This window comes from Saccostrea echinata, unplaced genomic scaffold (assembly GCF_033153115.1).
Source record: "Saccostrea echinata isolate AGI-Se365-2 ecotype Australia unplaced genomic scaffold, CSIRO_AGI_Sech_v1 ptg000009l, whole genome shotgun sequence".
Lineage (NCBI taxonomy): Eukaryota > Metazoa > Mollusca > Bivalvia > Ostreida > Ostreidae > Saccostrea > Saccostrea echinata.
Window position 1 is genome coordinate 22,960,576 of NW_026889758.1, and position 20,407 is coordinate 22,980,982.

The window sequence follows — 20,407 nt, forward strand, 5'->3', positions numbered from 1 at the left end:
TTGAGTTTTCTGAATTAGCTAGGGATGACAAGAGTTCCTGAAATTTACTTCCAAATATCTGTTTTCAGTATATAGCATCCAGACAATCCACTGTGTATGCCGGAGTCCATCAATATGTATAATATGATCACATGTGAGCAATATTTCCTCCTGAGTTAGATAAAATTTAAGTAAGTTTCCTTTTTTTTAACCAAAACAAAATGAAATTAATGAAACAGTACCCTCAACAATAACCCATCTTGGCAACTTTTTTTAATGACCTTCAAGAATGACCTTGACAAGACCTTATGTACACTGTGCCAGTAGTCACTGATGAGGAAAAATGAAAATCTATGGGTCCCTGAAAGGTATTTGGAAATAGGAAAAATCCCTCATTAATACCGTTCAATTGATGTTTGTGTCACCTGCAAAGCAGATTACATCACATTACTTGGTGTCTGTCTGTCACACCTTGTAACCTTAGAACTGTAAGAGGTATGGATTTGATATTTTGCATATGTATTGCTTGGCACTAAGCCTTTTGTAAAATACCAGGATTACCAATCTAGTGACACTTGAACTTTATAACCTTACTTTTCAAAATACAGTTGAACTTTGGCATCTTGAACACTGATATCTCGAATACCATGGATATGTCAAGTGATTTGTAAGTCCCAACTACTTATTCTTTAACTATTTTACCCTGGATATAATCTCGAAGTTTTTTCTTGGTCCCTTCAAATTTGAGCTAACGAGGTTTGACTGTAGTTCATATTGCTGATATGTAAGGAAGTCTGTTAACACTGAGCAGTTAATTTGTAGCTTTGAATTTTGAGAGGCAGAGTTTTGATTACTAGCATATTTATATATAATCATATGTATATGAGCTCATGATATTGTACTGTAAAACTGTACAATAAATAGTTACCACACAAACTGAAATTTAATTTCTTTGCAGGCAAATCCTAGTAGCAAGTAAATAACTGACCACTCTTAGATTTATTTACATTTGTAACATTGATATAAAGAGGATGACATATTGCATTCCTTGAAACACCAGTAATTTAGGATAGATTCCTGCCTGTATTTCAAATGTGTAGTTCTGGTAGATACAATAGAACAATTGTTTTCAAAGTTATAATCTCTTTTATGCGTGGGATCTCTTTGGATATAGTGAACAATAAGCAACAAGTTAAAATATCAGAATCATTTTATTATCACAGAACAAGGCAATTATAACAACTAAATAGCTGCAGATTCAAAAATGGATATTGCTTCAAACTGATAATGAACACAATCATAAATAGCATATATAAACCCTGCACACTGTTATAATCTTTATAAATAACTACAGCACTATTTGAGTTATTGCTGAACCCCTCCCTGATTCTAGCGGTGTTATAGCAAAATAAGAACTGGATTTCAATTAACCTCATCTGAGATTTTTCACAACCCTTGCTACATCTTTTTTTATAAATAATAAACAAGTGTTAATGATACTCTTTTGATTATACAACATAAAATAAAACAAACACATTATACTCAATTATAATAATAAAAAACAGATAGGTACATGTACTGATGAACACTCCCCACATTTCAAGTTCTTTCCCCAGGTATTTAATGCTACCCCATCAACTTAATTTTTTAAAAAAAAAGGACGTTTGTTCCTAGCATCTTATTCCTTCATTTCTATGAAAACCCTGTAATTTTAGACAATGTATATATTGAGGTTTTCATGTTGAAAACAATTTTGGGCTTCCTGTAGAATCCGTAACCGAGGTCCCATGGGAATTCCAATTTTCTCCAACCTTTCCTCAGTCATATATGGAAGCTCCAACATTCCTATGTGTTCAGCATCAAAGTTTGATGCAAATTTCTGAAATGGTAAAACCTTATTCAATGTTTTGGGAGATTAGAAAAAGGAGATATATATAAAAACTCTGATGGGACCTAATGTTACTATTGAGAAAAAAGGGGGAAGCAAGTTATTGCACAAGCAGAATTTTCAGAGATGATTCAGTTTTGGCATTATTAGTGAGAATGTTAAGATTGCAAAAATTGAATTTTGCAATAAACAATTTATTCCAAATCAGTGGTAAAAGTTACCTTTCATGACATTATAAAATCACTAAAATTACTTCTGGCTAAAAATTTACAACTATTTATGGACAAATCGCCAAGTTTTCCTCTCGCTAAAAATTCAACTTATATGGTATTCAAACTTCTATGTTATAAGGCATTTAATACTTTGAAGAAAAAAATCTTAATCAAAATATATAATAAACAGTCAAAAGCTTAGAACTTAAACTAAAATTGAACTTTCTCCACTAAAACCTGATATTTATTGACTCTGATTTAAGAGTTCTCTTTTCAAGCAATCAGTACAAGTCTGGAATTAAAAATGTTTAAATAACAATGTCTTATTCTTACCTCATACCCTAAATTCTTCAAGAACCATTCCATCAGTGGTGGTTCTTGTCCAAAAAACCTGGAAAAATATTGAAGTTAATCTATGTATCACTCGTACATATACCCAGTACATTGAACACTGCTAAAACATCTAGCAGTTAGTATGAAAAGTCAAAAATTAATATTTTTTCATAGAGCAAGAGATAGATTCAAGGGTGTATGTATATGTGAACTAACAAGGTCAAGAATTTTCCTGTAAATTGTATGCTAAAACTTACTGAGTTAATTTATTGATTCTCTTGGGGTTAGTCAGGGAGGGTCCCCATCCCCTGTTGTGTTCTAGTGAGTTGTGGCCTTGTGCAGCAGACTGGTGGGACAATATAAACTGCTGTTCCTTCATCTCTCGCACCTCTTTGCGTAATGAATCCAGCTCACTGACCATGGAATTATGGGAACGAAGCTCAGACGAAAGATGTGCAACACTTCTGGCTAAAGTGACCACATGGGATTCTAGTCTTTGGAACCGACGATTTATGGCTCTGTATAATAGTTTACACTTACAAATATAAACTTGCATACAAAAGAGACAAGCCAGATCAAAATGCCTGGTTATACTGATTTAAATAATATTTTGAAATGCTGTGCATCTCATAAACTGGTTTACCATTTATAAATAAATCACACTTGCAGTATTCTATCAAAGATAAACTTAAAAAAGAGATATCAATATTTGTACAGTAAAAGAAATTTAATGATGTCATTATGCTTTTGTGATTTAACTTGGTTTACTCCATTGCTACAGGGCCGAATATTTTTTGTGTCCCAAACAACTTTCACACAGACTATCACAAATGGGTCCTATGTGTATGATTGGCTAATTTAGATTTCATTCTTTGATTTACATGTAATTACTTTTCAAAATTCATTAAACATTTACATGTATATACAAGATTATTTTCAGGGGATTTATTGATTTTTTTTCACAATTTCATCACCATCTGACATTTTGAAATATTGTAAATTACCAGAGTTAACATCAACAATCTACTGGACATGATAAGATTTTTATTCACTGTGTAAAGAATATGTGGGAAAAATCTCCTTAAATACTCACTTAATGTCTTTGTGGTGATGATGATGATGGCTCCGGCTGTGGGAGTTGGAATTCCCTGCCTGGGGTTTGAATTTTCTCACTGGTCGTCGAAGTGAACTGGTATCAGAGCTGGCAAGACTCCACCTCCTCCTCATGTTTGGGGGATTGCTTCCCAACACACGTACAACTTCTGAATACAATCCCTCCAGATTGTCAAGTCTCTCACGCATACCCCCATCACCTTGGATATGCATCTTTTGAATTCCAGCATGAATTGTCTGCATTTCTGTATCAATGGAATCCACAGTTAAAATAGTATCTTCTATATCGAAAGGAAGATCACTGTCTGTGCCAAGTTCCCTCACATCACTCAACACCCCCGAGTCTTGCATCTTTTCATTAATTTGAGGAGGTGGGAGCTTAATCGAATGAGAAGATGACTTGAAGGAATGTTTTTTATCACTCTTGCTTGGGACTTGGGTCTGAGAAGTTCGTTTTTTCTTGTCCCCAGCGGGCACACGTGTAGTGGAGGTTACAACATCAGGATTTTTATGAGGAGCGAGGTGAGTAGAACTTGAGGCTCGAGGAAGAGGAGGACTTCCCACTGAGGAATCCGAGTCTGTGTTTGATAAGGGAGGAAGAGGGGGAGTCACTGAACGAGATGAAGCCTCACTTGGTGAAATATGATAATCAAAAATACTGACTTCAGGCTCCTGAAGTGTGCTGTCACTGTTTACACGAGGAAATGGTTTTGGAGGAAGTCCTCTTGGGTCCTTTAATCCAATATTGTCCTTTTCCATAGGCTCTGGTTCCTTACCTGGTATCGGTCTCCCTGAATAATCTGGATACTTTGAAGAAGGACCAATGGTGTGCTGGGAACCAGACAAATTCTCTGTCAAGGGTTTGTTGAATCCTGGAAATGAGACACTACTAGGGGAAGCCTGTGAAGAACTAAGCTGACTTTGACTTGACCCATGACCCTGTGCACTCTGACCCAATGGACTTGTTCTAAGTGTGGTTGGAGGAATTACGTTACTTCTGGAGTCTTTACCAGTCATATCCATATAATTATTAGTATTCTAAAAAAAAAAAAATAAAAAAGAGTATTCACACATTCACTATGATGAATCATTATTAAATTCAGGATCTTAATCCATGAATAATTTATATCAAAAATCAAATAAGGAATATACTGAAGGACCAAAGCAAGTACATTTCCCCAAATACATATAGCAAATACTCAAGGCCTTCTTTTAGTTTCCACAATTTTACACCTTACCTGGTGGTGATATTCAGACTGCTGTGGTCTGGGGTCACCTTGAACTGACATCCTTCCTCCATAGAGTCTGTTCCAGGCATCTCTCATCCCATCAGCTCCAGGGCCCCTAGACGAACACTCACTACTGTAAAATAAAATGCTATCTCAATGATAGTGTGCTCTACATAGTAAAATAAAATGCGATCTAAATGGTAGTGTGCTCTACATATAATTCTGTCAGCTCCAGGGCCCCTAGAGGAACACTCACTACTGTAAAATAAAATGAAATCTCAATTGTAGTGCGCTCTACATATAGTTCTGTCTGCTTCAGGGCCCTAAGAGATCAGTACTCAATGTTGATATGCTATATATGAAACTCCTTGAGATATACTGTCACTAGTATGTTTCATCTATTAACATCTGTTTGTGAAATAATTAATAATTTTATCAATATTATATATTTGCACTGAGACCTGATTGACTTTGGTCACTTACTCCTCTCTGGAGAGTCCTCTATCCCTGACTGGAGAGGATTCTCGAACATATCCAAGATTTTCATGTCCCCTCTTTTGACCCCATTCCGCTGAGTCAACACTAGGGGTGACAACTCTATTCCTTGTTTTGTCCCCGTAACCCTGATTTGATGTTCCAGGGGGTATGGCACTGGGATAGCTGCAGCTCTGAATGTAGGATGGATCATGGTATGCGGGCATGTTGTGGACCTGGCTGGGATTGTATGTGGAATGGACTTGAGAAGGTGCTGAATGATTCGATGAAGTATTCGGTTGATTGAGTATTGCCTCAGCTCTGGAACTATGATGTGCCCTATCATTTGGTCTGGACGGCTGGAAAAGTGTTGCAATCATTTTGTACTTCTAGGAATCCCAGCATATGACTAATATTTCTGTTCATAAAGCATATTTCACAAAATTTCTCAAGTTTTTATACAACATCTACATGTACTTACAATATAGGAGTTTGATTGAGAATTTGCAGGTACAGATGGATATCTCTGGTGGCTGGAGTTAACTCCCCCTGACAAAGGATTTCGTGGCTGAGGTGGGAATGGTACAATCAATTCACCATCATCAAAACTCTTGGAAGCCTAGATAGATAAAATAAAAATATCAGATGAAGATCGATCCAGTGTTTTAATTCTTACTGACACTGTTCTAACTGACACTTTTCCTTTCAATATGTGTGGTAGACACATATTGCATGTACCACACGTTATTTCTTTTAACATAAATTGTCATACTAGGATACTATTTTATAATATGTTAATTAATAATCATGCACATTCAAAGCCATACCAATTTTTTCTATGTTTACAAAGATCAAATTCATTTGAAACAAATATTTTATACATATATATCTATAAACATTTAGTGACCAGTGAAGTTTCACTGAAATTGCTATTTTAGATCAGATGATTGCTGAAGTATCATCAATCCATTTGATATAGCTTGATTGTTAAAATGCCAAATCTCTATATTAGAGAAAGCTGTTAATATAAACTCAATTCATAGCAAGTACATCAAGTTAGGCAAAGCATGAAAGAATGTGAATAAAAATAGTTGAATTAACTATAGTTCTATATCAAACACATAGTTTGTGTGAGAGTGTTGTGTATTGTGTTTTACCATGCATTAATGATCGATTGACAATCCCCTTAGTTCTAAGACAGCAGCTGAGACTTGCACAAATTGAAAGTATATATTTTTGACAAGGGAAATTGTACAAAGTAATAAATTTATGAAAAGAGAAAAGATAAAAAAGTTGTAACTTACACAAATGCTTAATGGCACATTTTTTAGACTTAGCATAATGTCCTTGCTACTTTTAATCTTTTTTTTCTTTTGAATAGTGAAACAACCAATTTTAAATTATGGGAGGATGGTATATGATAGACATATATGAGGATTCAAGATATTTACTCATAGACTAAAATACATAAAGAATAAGTGGTTGGGACTTCCAACTCACTTCAAAATATCAAAGGTTTCTGAGATATCAATGTTCAAGACACCAAGGGTTCAACTGTTGATTTTATCAGCACAACTATCAATTTATTTAAGTGCATTTGTCTCCCTTTGATTGTTACTTCTTCTGGCAGGCTTTCCAGGTGTAAAAGACACAACTGAGCTGTCAGAACAGTTCCTCTGATTTGAATACTTCAAACAAACGGGTAGCTAATCAAAGTACTCAATACACACTCTCTCTCAATATTAATACCTGCATTTTAAGAAATATTTAAAATAGGCGAGTATACATGACATTAGAGTTAAGCTTAAGCTGATACATTTATAGAGTAGTCCCTTTTAAACATGATAGCTGTTTTTGATGTCAAGGAAAACTTTTGAAATTTACATGTTTGTCACTCCTAGCTTCTACATAACATACATTAAACATGTCTGTCTCTGGCTTTTATAACTTACCACCTCAACTGGAGGCAAAGTCCAGTACATCTAGGTGCAAATAGGTCAGTGTATTTTTTTTTTAAATAAATGAAAATGATATAAAGTTCAAATAATAAATTACCGTATACAATATATTTGAAAGTGGATTCGTGCTGATCTGTACAAATTGAAATTAACATATGAGTACCCAGTACACAATCTCTCTTTGCTTTGAATTTACAATTATACAAGTATAGAGTGACTTTCTTTGCCTTTTGAAATAATAAAGATGCACACTAAAAAGAAATACTGATATTTATTAATTTAAGAGGGCATAGATATAATCCTTACACCAAAAATTTGCTGAAAAATTTACTTGACAGTATCAAAGCTGAAGGAGTGCATTAGTCCAGATATATTGAGTAAAAAGTGAATCACAGCAAGCGTGTAAATGTATCTACAGCTCTCACACAGACTTACTGGGGAGACCCGCTCAGAGGAGGGGCTAGAAATCAACGACTTCAATCGCTCCTCAACAGATGTAGCACTGGCTGGTCCTGGCTACAAACCAGGCAAGCAAAATATTCAACTACTTTTTAAAACAAGCATTAATTTTATTGTGCAGTGTTTATCAAGACTGTGTTTAAGTCTTATGACAGTGTGTTCCACGCTGTGCAATAATGTGCATTTTTTTCATGAATGATAATGTCCAAATTAGTTTTACATGTGTTTTATTTCTTTAAATACATGTACACATGTATATCTGTTGTTTTATAATGCAATATCATCTGCATGTATGTTTACTTCTACTTTATGTAATGTGGAGCCTCCACTGAACATGTTTTACTTCTGACATGTGATTCCATACTTATTTGGGTGCAGATTGCTTCTGCTGTACCCACCTGTGGTTTTTGGGATTCTGTGGACCAGGCATTAGAAGGAAGTTTATTGGTGGGAGTGCTCGGTTTGACTGTCGTCTGCTGTCTGGGACCACCTCCTCTTGACAACTGAGTACTATAGTTATTGTGAGAGTACAATTGTCTCCTCTCCTCAGCCCCTCGCTGGAAAACTCCTGTAGAACTCAGCTCAGTCATAGACTGTAAATTATCAATATCAAATTACATGTCCACAATAGTTTCTTTGCATTGTAGGTATACCAAAAGGAATGAAGTAGTAAAATCCTTTTTAAAAGAAAAAAAAAATGGGAACTTTAGAAGTAGAACTAGGTATTAGAATTTCCAAATTAGATTTTCTTAATTTTCTTCCAGAAAGATAAACCTTTGATGTCAAATAAAAATCAATAACACAAATTTTAATTATCTCCCGAAAACATCAGAGTACAGAGAGGGTTACATTATTGCAGCTAGTGTTGGTCTAACAGAAAAGAACCTCACAATTAGTGGCTGTGGCGGGACAGACTGAATTCGAGGGACTGTCTCCTCCTTCCTCAGGATCCCTGGGATAAGGTCATCTGAGGGTTGGGTCGAGATCCTCCTCTGTGGGGTCATTGGGTAATCTGTTAAGATTTTTACCAGTTATGAATCAACAATATTATCAAATCAAAAGGTAGTCCAACATAGTACCTTCAAAGCCTTGCAATCTCTTACAATTGTACCATAGAAAAGTATTTGAAATAAAAAGGTAAACACACACACACACACTCTCTTTCTCTCTCTTAGAAAGCAGGTAAACTTTCTTACCATTGACTCCAAGAGGAGGTTCCCTCATACCCCCTGGAAGAGTAATTGCCCCTGGCATTTTAGAGGAAGCTACATTGTTGCCTTCCCTTGATGCTGTGTTTGCCTTTGTCTTGCTCTCTGTGTCTGCCTAAAAATGTTAGAAAAAATATTTCTTCTTTTATTTTTCAGCATCATTACACCTGAAAGGATGAAGACATTGAGGGTAGAAAAATCAATATAGGTAAACAGAGGATATCAGGTTTCATTGATAATTGGTTCAATTTTTTTGAGAGTGGAAGCAGAAACACATTTTAACACATGAACCATATTGTATTGTATCTCAATAAAGCAAATACTTAGTCATGCATTTTTAAAATAAACAAAAAATAAAGCTGTTGCAAATATTTTCAAGCTAGCTACATTTATGACTGGTTTCTCATCAATCAATACACACATTATTCCAAATAAGCCAATTTGTTTATGACATTGTCTGCCAAAAGAGTAACTGTTACTAAGCAACAGCACACATCTTACCTCAACTTTTCTCTTGATATTCCCGATGAGGAGCAGGGTGGACTTTAAATTTCCATCAGCAATATCTACAGGACAATTAAACAAGTCAATATTAGCTTCAACATTCCATCAGCTAAATTCATGTTTTGCCTCTACCCATGCAGACTTGATTGCTATAGTTGTTGAAACAACATTGACACCAATTTGACAGATAGAACTTTATGATGCATAAATATTTGGCAATCATTCACAAATGAGAACTAATTATTGGAAACAGTCATTTAAATGTTGCAATACAATTATCAAATTTGTATGTAGTGTACCTGAACATTCCATCAGATGAATCCATAATAAGCCCCATCAAATCAATTTTTAAGACATTAACATATATGCATGCATGCATCAAAATTTTGAAAGATAAGAAAATATTACCCAGTTATTGCTATATTTCTTTTTAAGTTAGACATTTTTAAATTTAAAATCAATACACTGTATAAAAAGGTCTTTCAGAAACTTTTAAGGTTTTGGAACTGATTACTATAAAGAAAAAGCGTAATAAAGACAAAAATACATGCATATACATGCTCTTGTATTTCAAATAACCTAAGGTTCTAGTGGAAAAACAACTGATTCAGAATGCCAAAGTTTGATATCTTACCCTCTGCATCAATAGCGGTGAGATCCACTCCTGATGACTTAAGGTGACTCAGACAAACTTGTAAGTTGTTCACTCGGTCCTGTTTAGAGTTAATGTCTGTGTCAACCTCCTCAGGAAATTTTCCACCTGCAGAAAGCAACAAGCAACCTCAATTAGCTACGAAAACAAAAGGCGTCTTCTCTCAAATTTTGGCACGAGGTAAAATCAAAGATCAACAGTGATAATCCTTGTGAAATCGCTGTACACCAATGTTTAAAGTTACCCAAATTTAAGTCAGAAAACAATTCTGAAGAACAAAGCCCTTGTGCATACCCCAGGTGTGATTATCGAGGGAAGTTTAAAATTTCACAACTGACAAGACTAGAGTGGTGCATATCAAGAACAATAAATTATCCACACCAGAAATGATGAATTTTGTATGAACAGTTATTATATTGACTCAACATTGTAACTGCCTTACACGTCTGTGTAGAAGTTTACCAGAATTTACCAAAGAGAAAATTTGAAAATACTCTAATACAAACAACCGATAAATTTACAAAATGTTAAAGCAAATATTGCACTCCATAACACGCTGATTGGGGCCAGGTTTGTTGACTGTTGAAATTAAATGTATGCACAAAACTTCAATCTAAAATAGCTAATGTAATTGATAATCTAAACCTACATCTGGATACAAAGGTTCTTATATATAACTATTTTTCTTGCTATTTTCCCAACTTCTCAATGCTATTTTTATAAATTTAATCAAACTGCTATATATAGGCATAGAATATGTATTAATGTACAATTCTAAGTATTCTGTATACAAGTATGAAGGAACTTATAACAAATACACATATATAACATATATACTACAGTCAAACTTTGTTATCTCAAACTCCGGTAAGTGGGACAGAGAAAAAAACCTATCCGCGAGTTCAAAATATTGAGGTTAAGAAAAATTAAGTGGTTGGCTGACTTCCTTATCACTTTGACATATCCATGATATTCGATATATCGAAGTTGGAGATACCAAAGTTCAACTGTATTCTTATTTAAAAGTATTGACTCAGAGCTTGAAAATAAAATTTACATCAGATAAATCTCATCAAACTTCAATTTTAATATAATTTTTCTGATTATCCTTCATCAGAGTATATCCTATACCTATACACTCTAGTACCTATAACAAGTTCACACAGTTTAAAATTATTCTAACATCACTTACCACAGTAACCAGAATATATGTTATTCCCATAATAATACTGATGTCTCCGTTTCTTATGACTTAGCTGATACCTGTCTGGTTTGTGCTTGAATTGTAAACTTATCATTGTGTTTTCTACCTATATCCATCAATGGTCTAATTGCCCTTCATTACTTATTTATAGCCTGTGAACTGTCCAGGTCTGTTCAAGTTATTAGTTTTTCTTCCTGAGATTGCTAATTGAATTCTAGTAATCAAGCAACATTAATTAGCTCAAGATTACAAAGAGTGCAGAGAACACCTGTGATTTTTTGTTGCAAACATCTCATTAACTTGTTCTTAATGAGGCTTTGTCTAATACAGGTGTATTCATTATAGACCTAGTTCTCTATCATTAGGGTAGAGATTAAAGTAAGTGATGTGTCACTTCATTTAGCAGCCTTCATTTTTTTTTTCATCTACTCTGACATCATGAAGGTCAGGTGATTTTTTAAGGTCAAAAACTCTAATGTAACTTACAGAGAACATTTCTAAACCAATGTCAATGTTTTTACAAGAGGCAGGATCCTATTTCAAACCTGATATATCATATTTCTTGATACAATCTTTGTAGATCAGCTAAGAAAATTATCCAGTCAGGAGTTCAATTTGCTGATTTTAAATTGTTTTATAATTGAAGTAGAGTTTTTTTTTTCATTTCAGAGGTGATCTACATAATGTTTCGTTCCCTCTCTGTGGTAGTCCACTAAATGCTCTAAATGGCAGGTCTGTTAACAAAAATTGTGTGTGATTTTCATCTTGGAGTTGTACAATCTGGGTGGTGCAGTCATGTCCACACGGCAACTTACAAAGTTATCATAAATCAGGTTGCAAAAATACCACCATATCTTAAAAATGGAAAGACTTCAGAAAAAAGGACAAAAATTTTCTGTGTTGTATAACTGTTTATTTTGCTATGTGCTAACTTTTGAAGTAATTAAGTGAAAGAAAAGTTTATGGGAATATCACTTTTTATGTTACAGGTATATTTGCTTATAAAATGATTTATTAACCAGTTTTGGGATATGCATATTTCTTAATTGAATAAAATTTATATAACATAAAACTGAAAATTCCTGCTTTGAAGATTTATTTTATTTCATGCAATATATAACCACTAAAAATGATTATACTCATGGTCCATTATTAAAGAAAGTGTGAATCAGTTTTTGAAATATCAAACCTTAACAGGTTTGACTGCATCAATGTTACAAGTTATATCTGTCAGGCATTTTCAAGTCCTTACAATCTCCAAGACACTGTTGACCCTAATTCCTTAGACCTGTTATTGATGTATACATACTACAATTTTTCACTAAAATCATTAAACATCCATTACAATAAATTGATTCTTTACAGAATGTATATCATGTGAAGTATGCACAGATAGCCAATACTAATAAGTACTTACAAGTTTTTTCAGCTAACTGTACAAGTGTAACACCATCTCCCACACATTTTCTTAGATCCACCACAGGTTCTGTGCCAGAATCCTTGAGAATTTTATTCACCCATGTTGTCAATGACTGCAGGAGATGAAATAAAACTATTAGTAAGTCCTATATATGACATTCTTTTTGGGTACAGGTTTAGTAAATGATAAATAGGGATTAATGTATCACACTGCCTTTTGTTTAAACATTGTCTTACTTTATTGGTTTCAGAGTAAGAGAGGCTAGCATCTTTACAAACCAGAGCATTAATGCTAATGAAATTGAAGTTTTACTATATTAAACATCAAATAATATAATCATAGTTTAAACATTCATTTAACATATGAACATTGCTAACAATGCCATTTAGAAGGCCTGGACATTATTTCCCCTAAAACTAAAACATAAAAAGATCTCAGTCTGGTATATTGTGAATGTCAAAAGGTTTAAAAAGAGTTTTACAGAATTATTCAAGATTGTTTCTCCAAAAGTTTTAACCCTTATCCTTTATACATGTACTATCAAAATAGTGTCGGTAATAATCACTCTGTCATACCACTTCTCATCAGAGATCATGGCTAGGAATAACAATCCCAAGTCAAAATGCTTTTAATTCTCTTTGAAAAATCACTTGAATAAATCTCCTTGAGATTTAAATAAAATTGACATAAAGTTTTATTTTCTAAATGAATGATGTCACATCGTAACCTATAATACACCAGCATTTCACACTTCATCCCTGACTTATTCACCTTTGTCATACACACTTAAGTCATTCATCAAATTAATGGGGAGAGAATTCTTATAGACACCCATTAAAAGAATTCCTGGATATTTTTTACCCCTATTCAGTCTGTTTTATTTTCGTCTTTCCTGTTTCATCTAGAGAAAATTTAGGTTTAATGTATAAAACAGGTGTGTCTATTCCTTTAGTGATAAGATAGGAAATTAAAAATTATTGGATATGTAATTCCACTATTGATTTGGATTACTCCTACATACATCAAAGGCTTTATCTACATCAAAAGTATGTAATGAAAACCAAATAGTAAGTTTAAATAAAATATTTCCTAGTATGCCAATTCTTAAATTCATGGATGATAGAAAAAATTGAAGAATTTAATGTATATATTACACCTTTTCAAATGATTTCATGACTATGGTAGAGCAACATTTTAGATGTATACAAATGTACTTCGGAACAGAATCAACGAAAATGTCACCTGAACTATACCTTGTATTTGTAATATAACATAATTTCATTTTATTAATATGATCTCCTGTATACTTTTTAATACCTACCTATATATACATTGGTAAATCCTGCGTAATGCTCTAATACTCTCCTAATAATGTTTCCTCTATTAAGTATTCCAAAATAAAACAGAATTGTATCTCATTGAAATGTTCACATTCCAGTTATACCTATCTAATTTAACCTCCTTCACCGTCACTTTCTCTTTAAACAGCAGAATTTGGTGACAAAGACAGAATGTGGCAGATCTATGTAGAGAGAGCAGTTCCTACTTAGCGATTATGGATTTAAATATGTGACATGTCTACGCACGACCCATCACTCAGCACTACCCATACCCTAATGTAAATGGAAAACAGATTTAAATGGCTGTGAATGAATTTGTTCAATACTTGTTTAAAAGCAGGATCCTGAATATAATTCTTCCATTGTGTAGAATTAACCTGAATTAGTAAGTTCCCTATATCAGAATTGTTAATCACTCCATCTTAGGGAGCTAGAACATGCAAACATCTCAAATTTACAATTCTACACAAAAATACTCCGCACTTGTTGAAAGGTATTTTAAAATAGAGCAAACATCTAAGGTCTCCATTGAAGTTAGTAGACAAAAGAATGGAGGATTTGTTTAAGAGAAATAATTTATGTTTATTACTCATTCTTTTGTACATAGAAATATTACACATAGCATTCCATTACTTTAATTATTTTTACAGGAACAATATATTATGGTCTTTTTGGGAGTATGCCATTTTGTGAGCTTTTTACCAATTTTTTAGCCATACAGTAAAAGAAATGGCATAAATTTTTATTATTTTTAATATTTATTTTCCTGCATGCAGTCTGAAAGCAAACTTTTAAAACAAATGTTCATAAGAAAATTATGAGCCAAATAAATGCAGATGATTTGCAGTATTTTTCAGTTTTTTATTTGAATGAAAAAAAAAATTAAAATATATTATTACCTAAGAAGGATATGAAGAGAGTGAAACTCATAAATTGAAATTCAAGACTTATGAAATATTTTAAAGAATTTCATTTCATATTCTGTATGATATATGTATACAGTCATTTACTGTTCAGGTTTCAGGTTTAGGCCATTCCAAGTTTTTTTTCTCTGTTTAGAACACACCCTTCTTTCAAAAAGCTACCTATCTATTCGCAAAAAACACACAAGCCAAGCAAATACTGAGTAAAACACTGACTTTATAGTCATAAATATAATGTCATTCAAAGGACTTAATTTCATTAATCTATTTTTCTCGTAGAAAGATATATTCTTTAGCAAAATCAATGTATTAAATGCTTAAAACAAACTTATATGGCATATTGTAGACAAATATTTGAAGAAATGGACGGAATTCGAAGACTTTGACAAGAATAATCAATTTCAGGACTCTTGATTTTGTAATTTTTTTTTCTGATATGGGGTGTCAAAAACCAAGGTGCAAGCGGACCCTAAACAGTGATAGAAAAAACTTGGAATGGCCTTATTAATGATGAGGCGGAGTTTGGGGGGGGAGGGGGTGATGGCTTCACACATATGTTTGAATTGCACTATAATTCCACATCTTGACCATGCTTGAACATTGAAGTAATCCAATAGATAATGCAGAGATATGAACTTGAAGTCTTTGACAAGACCATATAGCTCTACTGGTTTGTACTTATAACACAGGAACTTCAACTTGACTTATTTGTGTGGCAAGTTTTATTAGAATCAGATTTAAAATGTAGAGCAGTTGCTTTTTTAAAGAATTTCATAAAAAAATTCTTATTTTAGAAACCATGGCAACACTTTTTATTGAAATAATAAAAGGATATATAGAATTATGTATCATATAAATGTACAATGTTGTTACTTGTGTACTAAGTTTTATTGAAATCAGACCAAAAGTTGTAGGAGAAGTGTTTTGAAAGAACTTCAAAGAAGTTTCTAATTTTAGTAACTTTGGCAACACCCATTGATTGAAGTAAAAAAATTAATACAGAGAATTAGTGTAGACTCTCTGTGAACCAAATATAATAAAAATGTGTATTATTTGAGCTTTCGCACACATGTGATATGTACCAGCTGTACATAAAATGTCACATGTTTTTGACCCCAATCATGGGTTTACAGCAGTGCACCAAAAGTCACAGGAAATGAAATTTAGTCCCATATTTTGAATTGTTTACTAGAAACTGCTATTTTTCTTCAATTCCCACTCTCACAACACCAGAATTTCTTTAATACATGACTTACACTGCTTAGTTAATGTAAACAAAACATGATCAAAGGTGTGAAACATTCCTGCGATAATTACATTGTAAATTAAAATGTATCAAAGCTTTTTCTTCGGCTGAATATTGTTTTTATAAGGTTTTTTTCAACTGTAACTTGTTAAAATTTTGTCAGTAGAAAGACAGTTCAGAGAGAAAACGGCTGCAATGACCTTTTTTGTTCTGGTTAGGCATAAGTATTGTCCACTCTAACACAAAGTAAGAGAAATGGTTTTAGTATCATTAAAAAAAATACAGATGACTGGAGATGATCAGACTCTCGCATAAAACACTGTACTATGGAAGTCTCTTTACAAAATTCAGCATTGGTCATGGGGATTGCTGAAATTCTAAAAGCTGCAAAAGAGTGAAATGAGTACATGTAATTTCATAAAACACTGCATGCAGCAGTAAACATGTTCATTTAATAAAAAATGAACCTCTTCCATTGATTTTTGGTCGATATTTTGTACAGTTTTGTACAGTTTTTTGATGAACAATGTACAGTATTTTCACCTAAACTCCAGTATTTTGAAGACTCCTGTACAGTATCTGGATCTGAAAATTATCACGTATGCTTTTGATAATTATTTAATTAATTAAAAATTATATTATTGATCAAGAATTGAAAATAAAATCAAATAAATTGTTGCACACCTAGTTTTGTGAAAGAAAAACATACTCAGGATTTTACATCAGTGCATCGAATACTTTTCTAAAACACAAATTTCACTTCGCACCTGATTCTATAAAGGGAGAAAACAGACTAATCTCAGTTTTTATTACCTGATCATTTCAGGATCTTTATCACAGGCGCTTGTTTCAAACAGCACACCTGTATACTATTCAGTAACAAAGGTGCCTGAGGAGAGGGCCCCTCCCCCTCTTCGATGTATCTAAACGGCTAAACGTCTATAGCAACTTGTGCTGTTGTACAAGCAGGCAATGCTGATCAATGAATTTTTGACAGATGGTCTCATGAAACTATAAACCTAGTCGTTTAATCAAGAGATATCATAGACTGAATATTCATTTCATTATAATATATATCCTGCACAGCATTTCAAAACAATGTGTGATACTTTCCATTCTATACACCGGAACATGCGTGAAGTGTGTAAAATCTTAAACCTATATCGTAGTTCCGAATTACGGTTCGGTTCATAATCATGCACAAAATATTCAACAGACGTCTGTAGCACCGATTTTGCGTACTTTTCTCCCTTTCCCGTTATAGCTACCAACAAAGTCTTCTATCATCAAAAACAACCAATGAAAAACTATTATTTTTTTTAACTCTAATAGCAGGATGACATCTATTCATCGATGTAGGTGAAAGCCTGTCCACTTCTCTAAAGAGAATAGATGACATCGTCACGGGTTATATTTAAGGAGCTTTAGGCCTACCACAAAAATCGTCCTATTTAATCGCAAACGTGTTATTTTCTGATTAGCTAGCGGAATAAAATGAAAATTGTAAGAAACTTCTGTGTGTCTTTAAATAAGTAAACGGCAGGGTGGTCCCAGAAACATATAACGAGCATCAACAGCTAGCAAGAATTCACTATCCCTTTAAATTCTAATTTGTCATGTAATATATATATCGTAACATGCAATAAATCGAATTCAGGGCATAGCAGAGGCACTCTTACGGTGTTTGTGACGCCAAACATATTTGTGGGGTATTTGGTCCCCGAGAGAATTTGTTTCTTTGAAGTGAACAGGTCAGCGATTAGCATAAATGGAATCTGGATGTTCAACAAAGATTTTTTAATGTCAGAATTCACGTCCTAGTTCTCCGTTTTCCATTTGACACTATATGTACGTATTTACAAACTTTACTACAAAATGTTCCATGTCCTTTCAAAAAAAATATATACCATATGTTTTTAATTCACGTGCATCCTTTACATACCTCACATTCTTTAAGAGCCCACTCCCCCGCAACAGTCATTCGAACCGGTGTCCTGTTATAACGCGGTCTTGTGGAAGTATTACTAGAGGACTGTTGGCGATTCTGACCGATCCTGGAGACCACTCCATTAACCGTTCTACCCTCTAATGTATTATCCTGCCCTCTCCTTTCTGGACCACGCAAAATGCCCCTAACTGGTGATGTTGGACCCAAATCGCTGCCATTGTGCGTTGCTCCGTTCCGTGTGGGGGGTATTGCACTAAAGGTATTTTCCCCGGACCAAGCGATTCTGTTTCTGTCTGGCCCCAGCCTCTGGAGAATGATATCATCCTCGCTCGAATCGCTTGGCTCGGGAATTCGAGGCAAGGAAGGTACCCTTCCTGATAACTTCTTAATCAAACTTGGCATTTTTGTTGGCTTTGATGGCTTGTCACATCACCGTATATTTAAAATTAAATAAATCAGGCTCACCAACAAAATTCATCATTTGATCCGCCACTCAAAAATACTTTGTCTGATCACTGACACTGTCTTTGATGTGTACTCCAGGAACTACATTCGAGATTTATTTTATTGAATGGACCAGTCCATCCATTAAGAATACTAACTGACATATGTCGGTAAAAAGCCAATTTTTACTATACAAATCTACATACAATAAAAGATTTGTATTTGCCACGCACAAATGCCGCTGAAATTGGATGCGTTCCATTTAAACAGGTAGATGAAAACAAACAGAAAGGTGAAAAATCCTTTGTCGGTTCCTGTCCAAGAAATTAGAAAATCTGAGTTGTAAATAAGTAAATGCAAGAATCTTCGTCGACGGACAACAGTTAGATTGCACGACCAAATATTTGTCCCTTCTTCTGGCGCCACTATCCTGCGCCCCGCTAACCAGCTTCGCGCACTCCTGGTAGCAGCTTAGCGCTTTGTTTTGCTTTGATTACGGAATTGGACCAAAAGCGTGAAGTTATTGATTGAAAAAAAGATCCAATGACACAGAATCGACCAGCTTAACGCACCCTTTCAAATGTTTTGAATATATTTCATTCCATTTGCTGGGAGGTGTGTGACGGTAGCTAATATTCCATAACACAACCTATTGTTTAACTGTCCGTGATTAAGAATTCTATTATCTAGGCTCCAGTCAATCAAAATCCACATTTCACCGACCCTCCGGAAGGAAATTAAAGTCTATTGCCATAAATAAGATAAACACAAAGTTTGTTATTGGTCAATGAAAGCTTTATACATAACTAAGAAGCGTAATGGCCAGGACAAATAAAACAGAATTAATTAAGTGAAGCTCCCGTGATACGAGACGCTAAAATGGGGGGATCGATAACTCGAACCTGGACGGACGGAGCACGCAGGTGTTTCGCCTGAAATCAATTATACCTGACGTTAAATAAGAAGCAACACGCGTGTTGCGCAACAATCGCCAATGATGGAAACCAATAGGATTATCCTCTGTACCTATTAACAGAATAACAAGTCGGTCACAATAACATCTCTCAATTACATTCTCAACAATCAGAAACCTTGCATTGCAGTATTTTTTTCCAGATTGGTGTATCTGAATATAGAGTGGTTTTGTGTTTCGGTGTAGCTATATATCGTTTTACGATACACATATCCAGATTAAGGACTAGTTACGTGATAAGTACACAGGTTACATAATCACTCAGGTAAGCATAATGCTCCAAGATCTAGTGGCTTAGCCGCCAATGATAACTTTCACTCAGTCAAACATTGATTTATGGACAGACTAAAGAAATCTATCCCACAGGAAGGATTTAAGATAATAATTGTTAGAATCAATATTTTTTTCATACCAGTCAATGACTTGGGGGTACATATGTGAAAATTTAATTTCAATATTTAGTTTCCCCGCTGATTAGAGGATGCTGCAATTGGTTGGTTTGGTGAGTTTAAAACAAATCAATAGCTAACCCGCACGTTCAAATGAAAGTTATTCTGTACCCCTTTTCACAAAAAATCTTCCGGCCAATTTTTGTCCAAAGAGAAATATTACAGTTTAATTCCTTTTCACAAAAAAATCTTACGTGATTCTTATGTGTAAAATTTGTGGCAACTTTACGAGAGCTCCAACCCTCTTGCAAGTTTCTTACAGCCGATTTTAATTTAAACACATAACAGATCAAACCTTAATAAAACTTTTTACGCATCTTATAATAACATTTTTATTTTCATTATTTAACAGTTAATTTCGAAAAATTAAATGAAATATTTACAATGACAGTTTCTCTTAAGATTTTCGTATAACCTATTTTTTAAGTCAGAATGTGTGCTTCACAATCGA

General features: G+C 34.0%; 1 protein-coding gene across 2 annotated transcripts; it reads right to left on the minus strand.

Annotated features, from left to right (window-relative positions):
- Positions 1 to 1,163: 1,163 nt before the first annotated feature.
- Positions 1,164 to 19,542, minus strand: LOC133182058 (uncharacterized). 2 transcript variants are annotated; one of them, XM_061316766.1, is made up of 15 exons: positions 18,085 to 19,542; positions 12,631 to 12,745; positions 9,992 to 10,117; positions 9,355 to 9,419; positions 8,842 to 8,968; positions 8,536 to 8,657; positions 8,044 to 8,238; positions 7,622 to 7,702; positions 5,710 to 5,847; positions 5,238 to 5,587; positions 4,764 to 4,887; positions 3,506 to 4,563; positions 2,670 to 2,930; positions 2,413 to 2,470; positions 1,164 to 1,858 (listed from the first exon to the last, which is right to left on the minus strand). In XM_061316766.1, exons 1-15 carry the CDS (start codon positions 18,490 to 18,492, stop codon positions 1,691 to 1,693), a joined length of 3,396 nt encoding a protein of 1,131 aa, XP_061172750.1. In that variant the 5' UTR covers positions 18,493 to 19,542; the 3' UTR covers positions 1,164 to 1,690. The 2 variants fall into 2 exon arrangements, with proteins under 2 accessions (XP_061172750.1, XP_061172751.1); XM_061316767.1 differs by lacking the exon at positions 7,622 to 7,702.
- Between the last annotated feature and the right edge of the window lie 865 nt (positions 19,543 to 20,407).

What these genes read in the sequence shown, in the direction of transcription:
- LOC133182058 (XM_061316766.1), bottom strand. Translation starts at nt 18,492, where the DNA reads ATGCCAAGTTTGATTAAGAAGTTATCAGGAAGGGTACCTTCCTTGCCT. An exon ending in CCTCTGAGCGGGTCTCCCCA is followed by an intron (nt 5,848 to 7,621) that starts GTAAGTCTGTGT and finishes TTATCTATCTAG; the next exon opens with GCTTCCAAGAGTTTTGATGA. An exon ending in TGAAGAATTTAGGGTATGAG is followed by an intron (nt 1,859 to 2,412) that starts GTAAGAATAAGA and finishes TTACCATTTCAG; the next exon opens with AAATTTGCATCAAACTTTGA.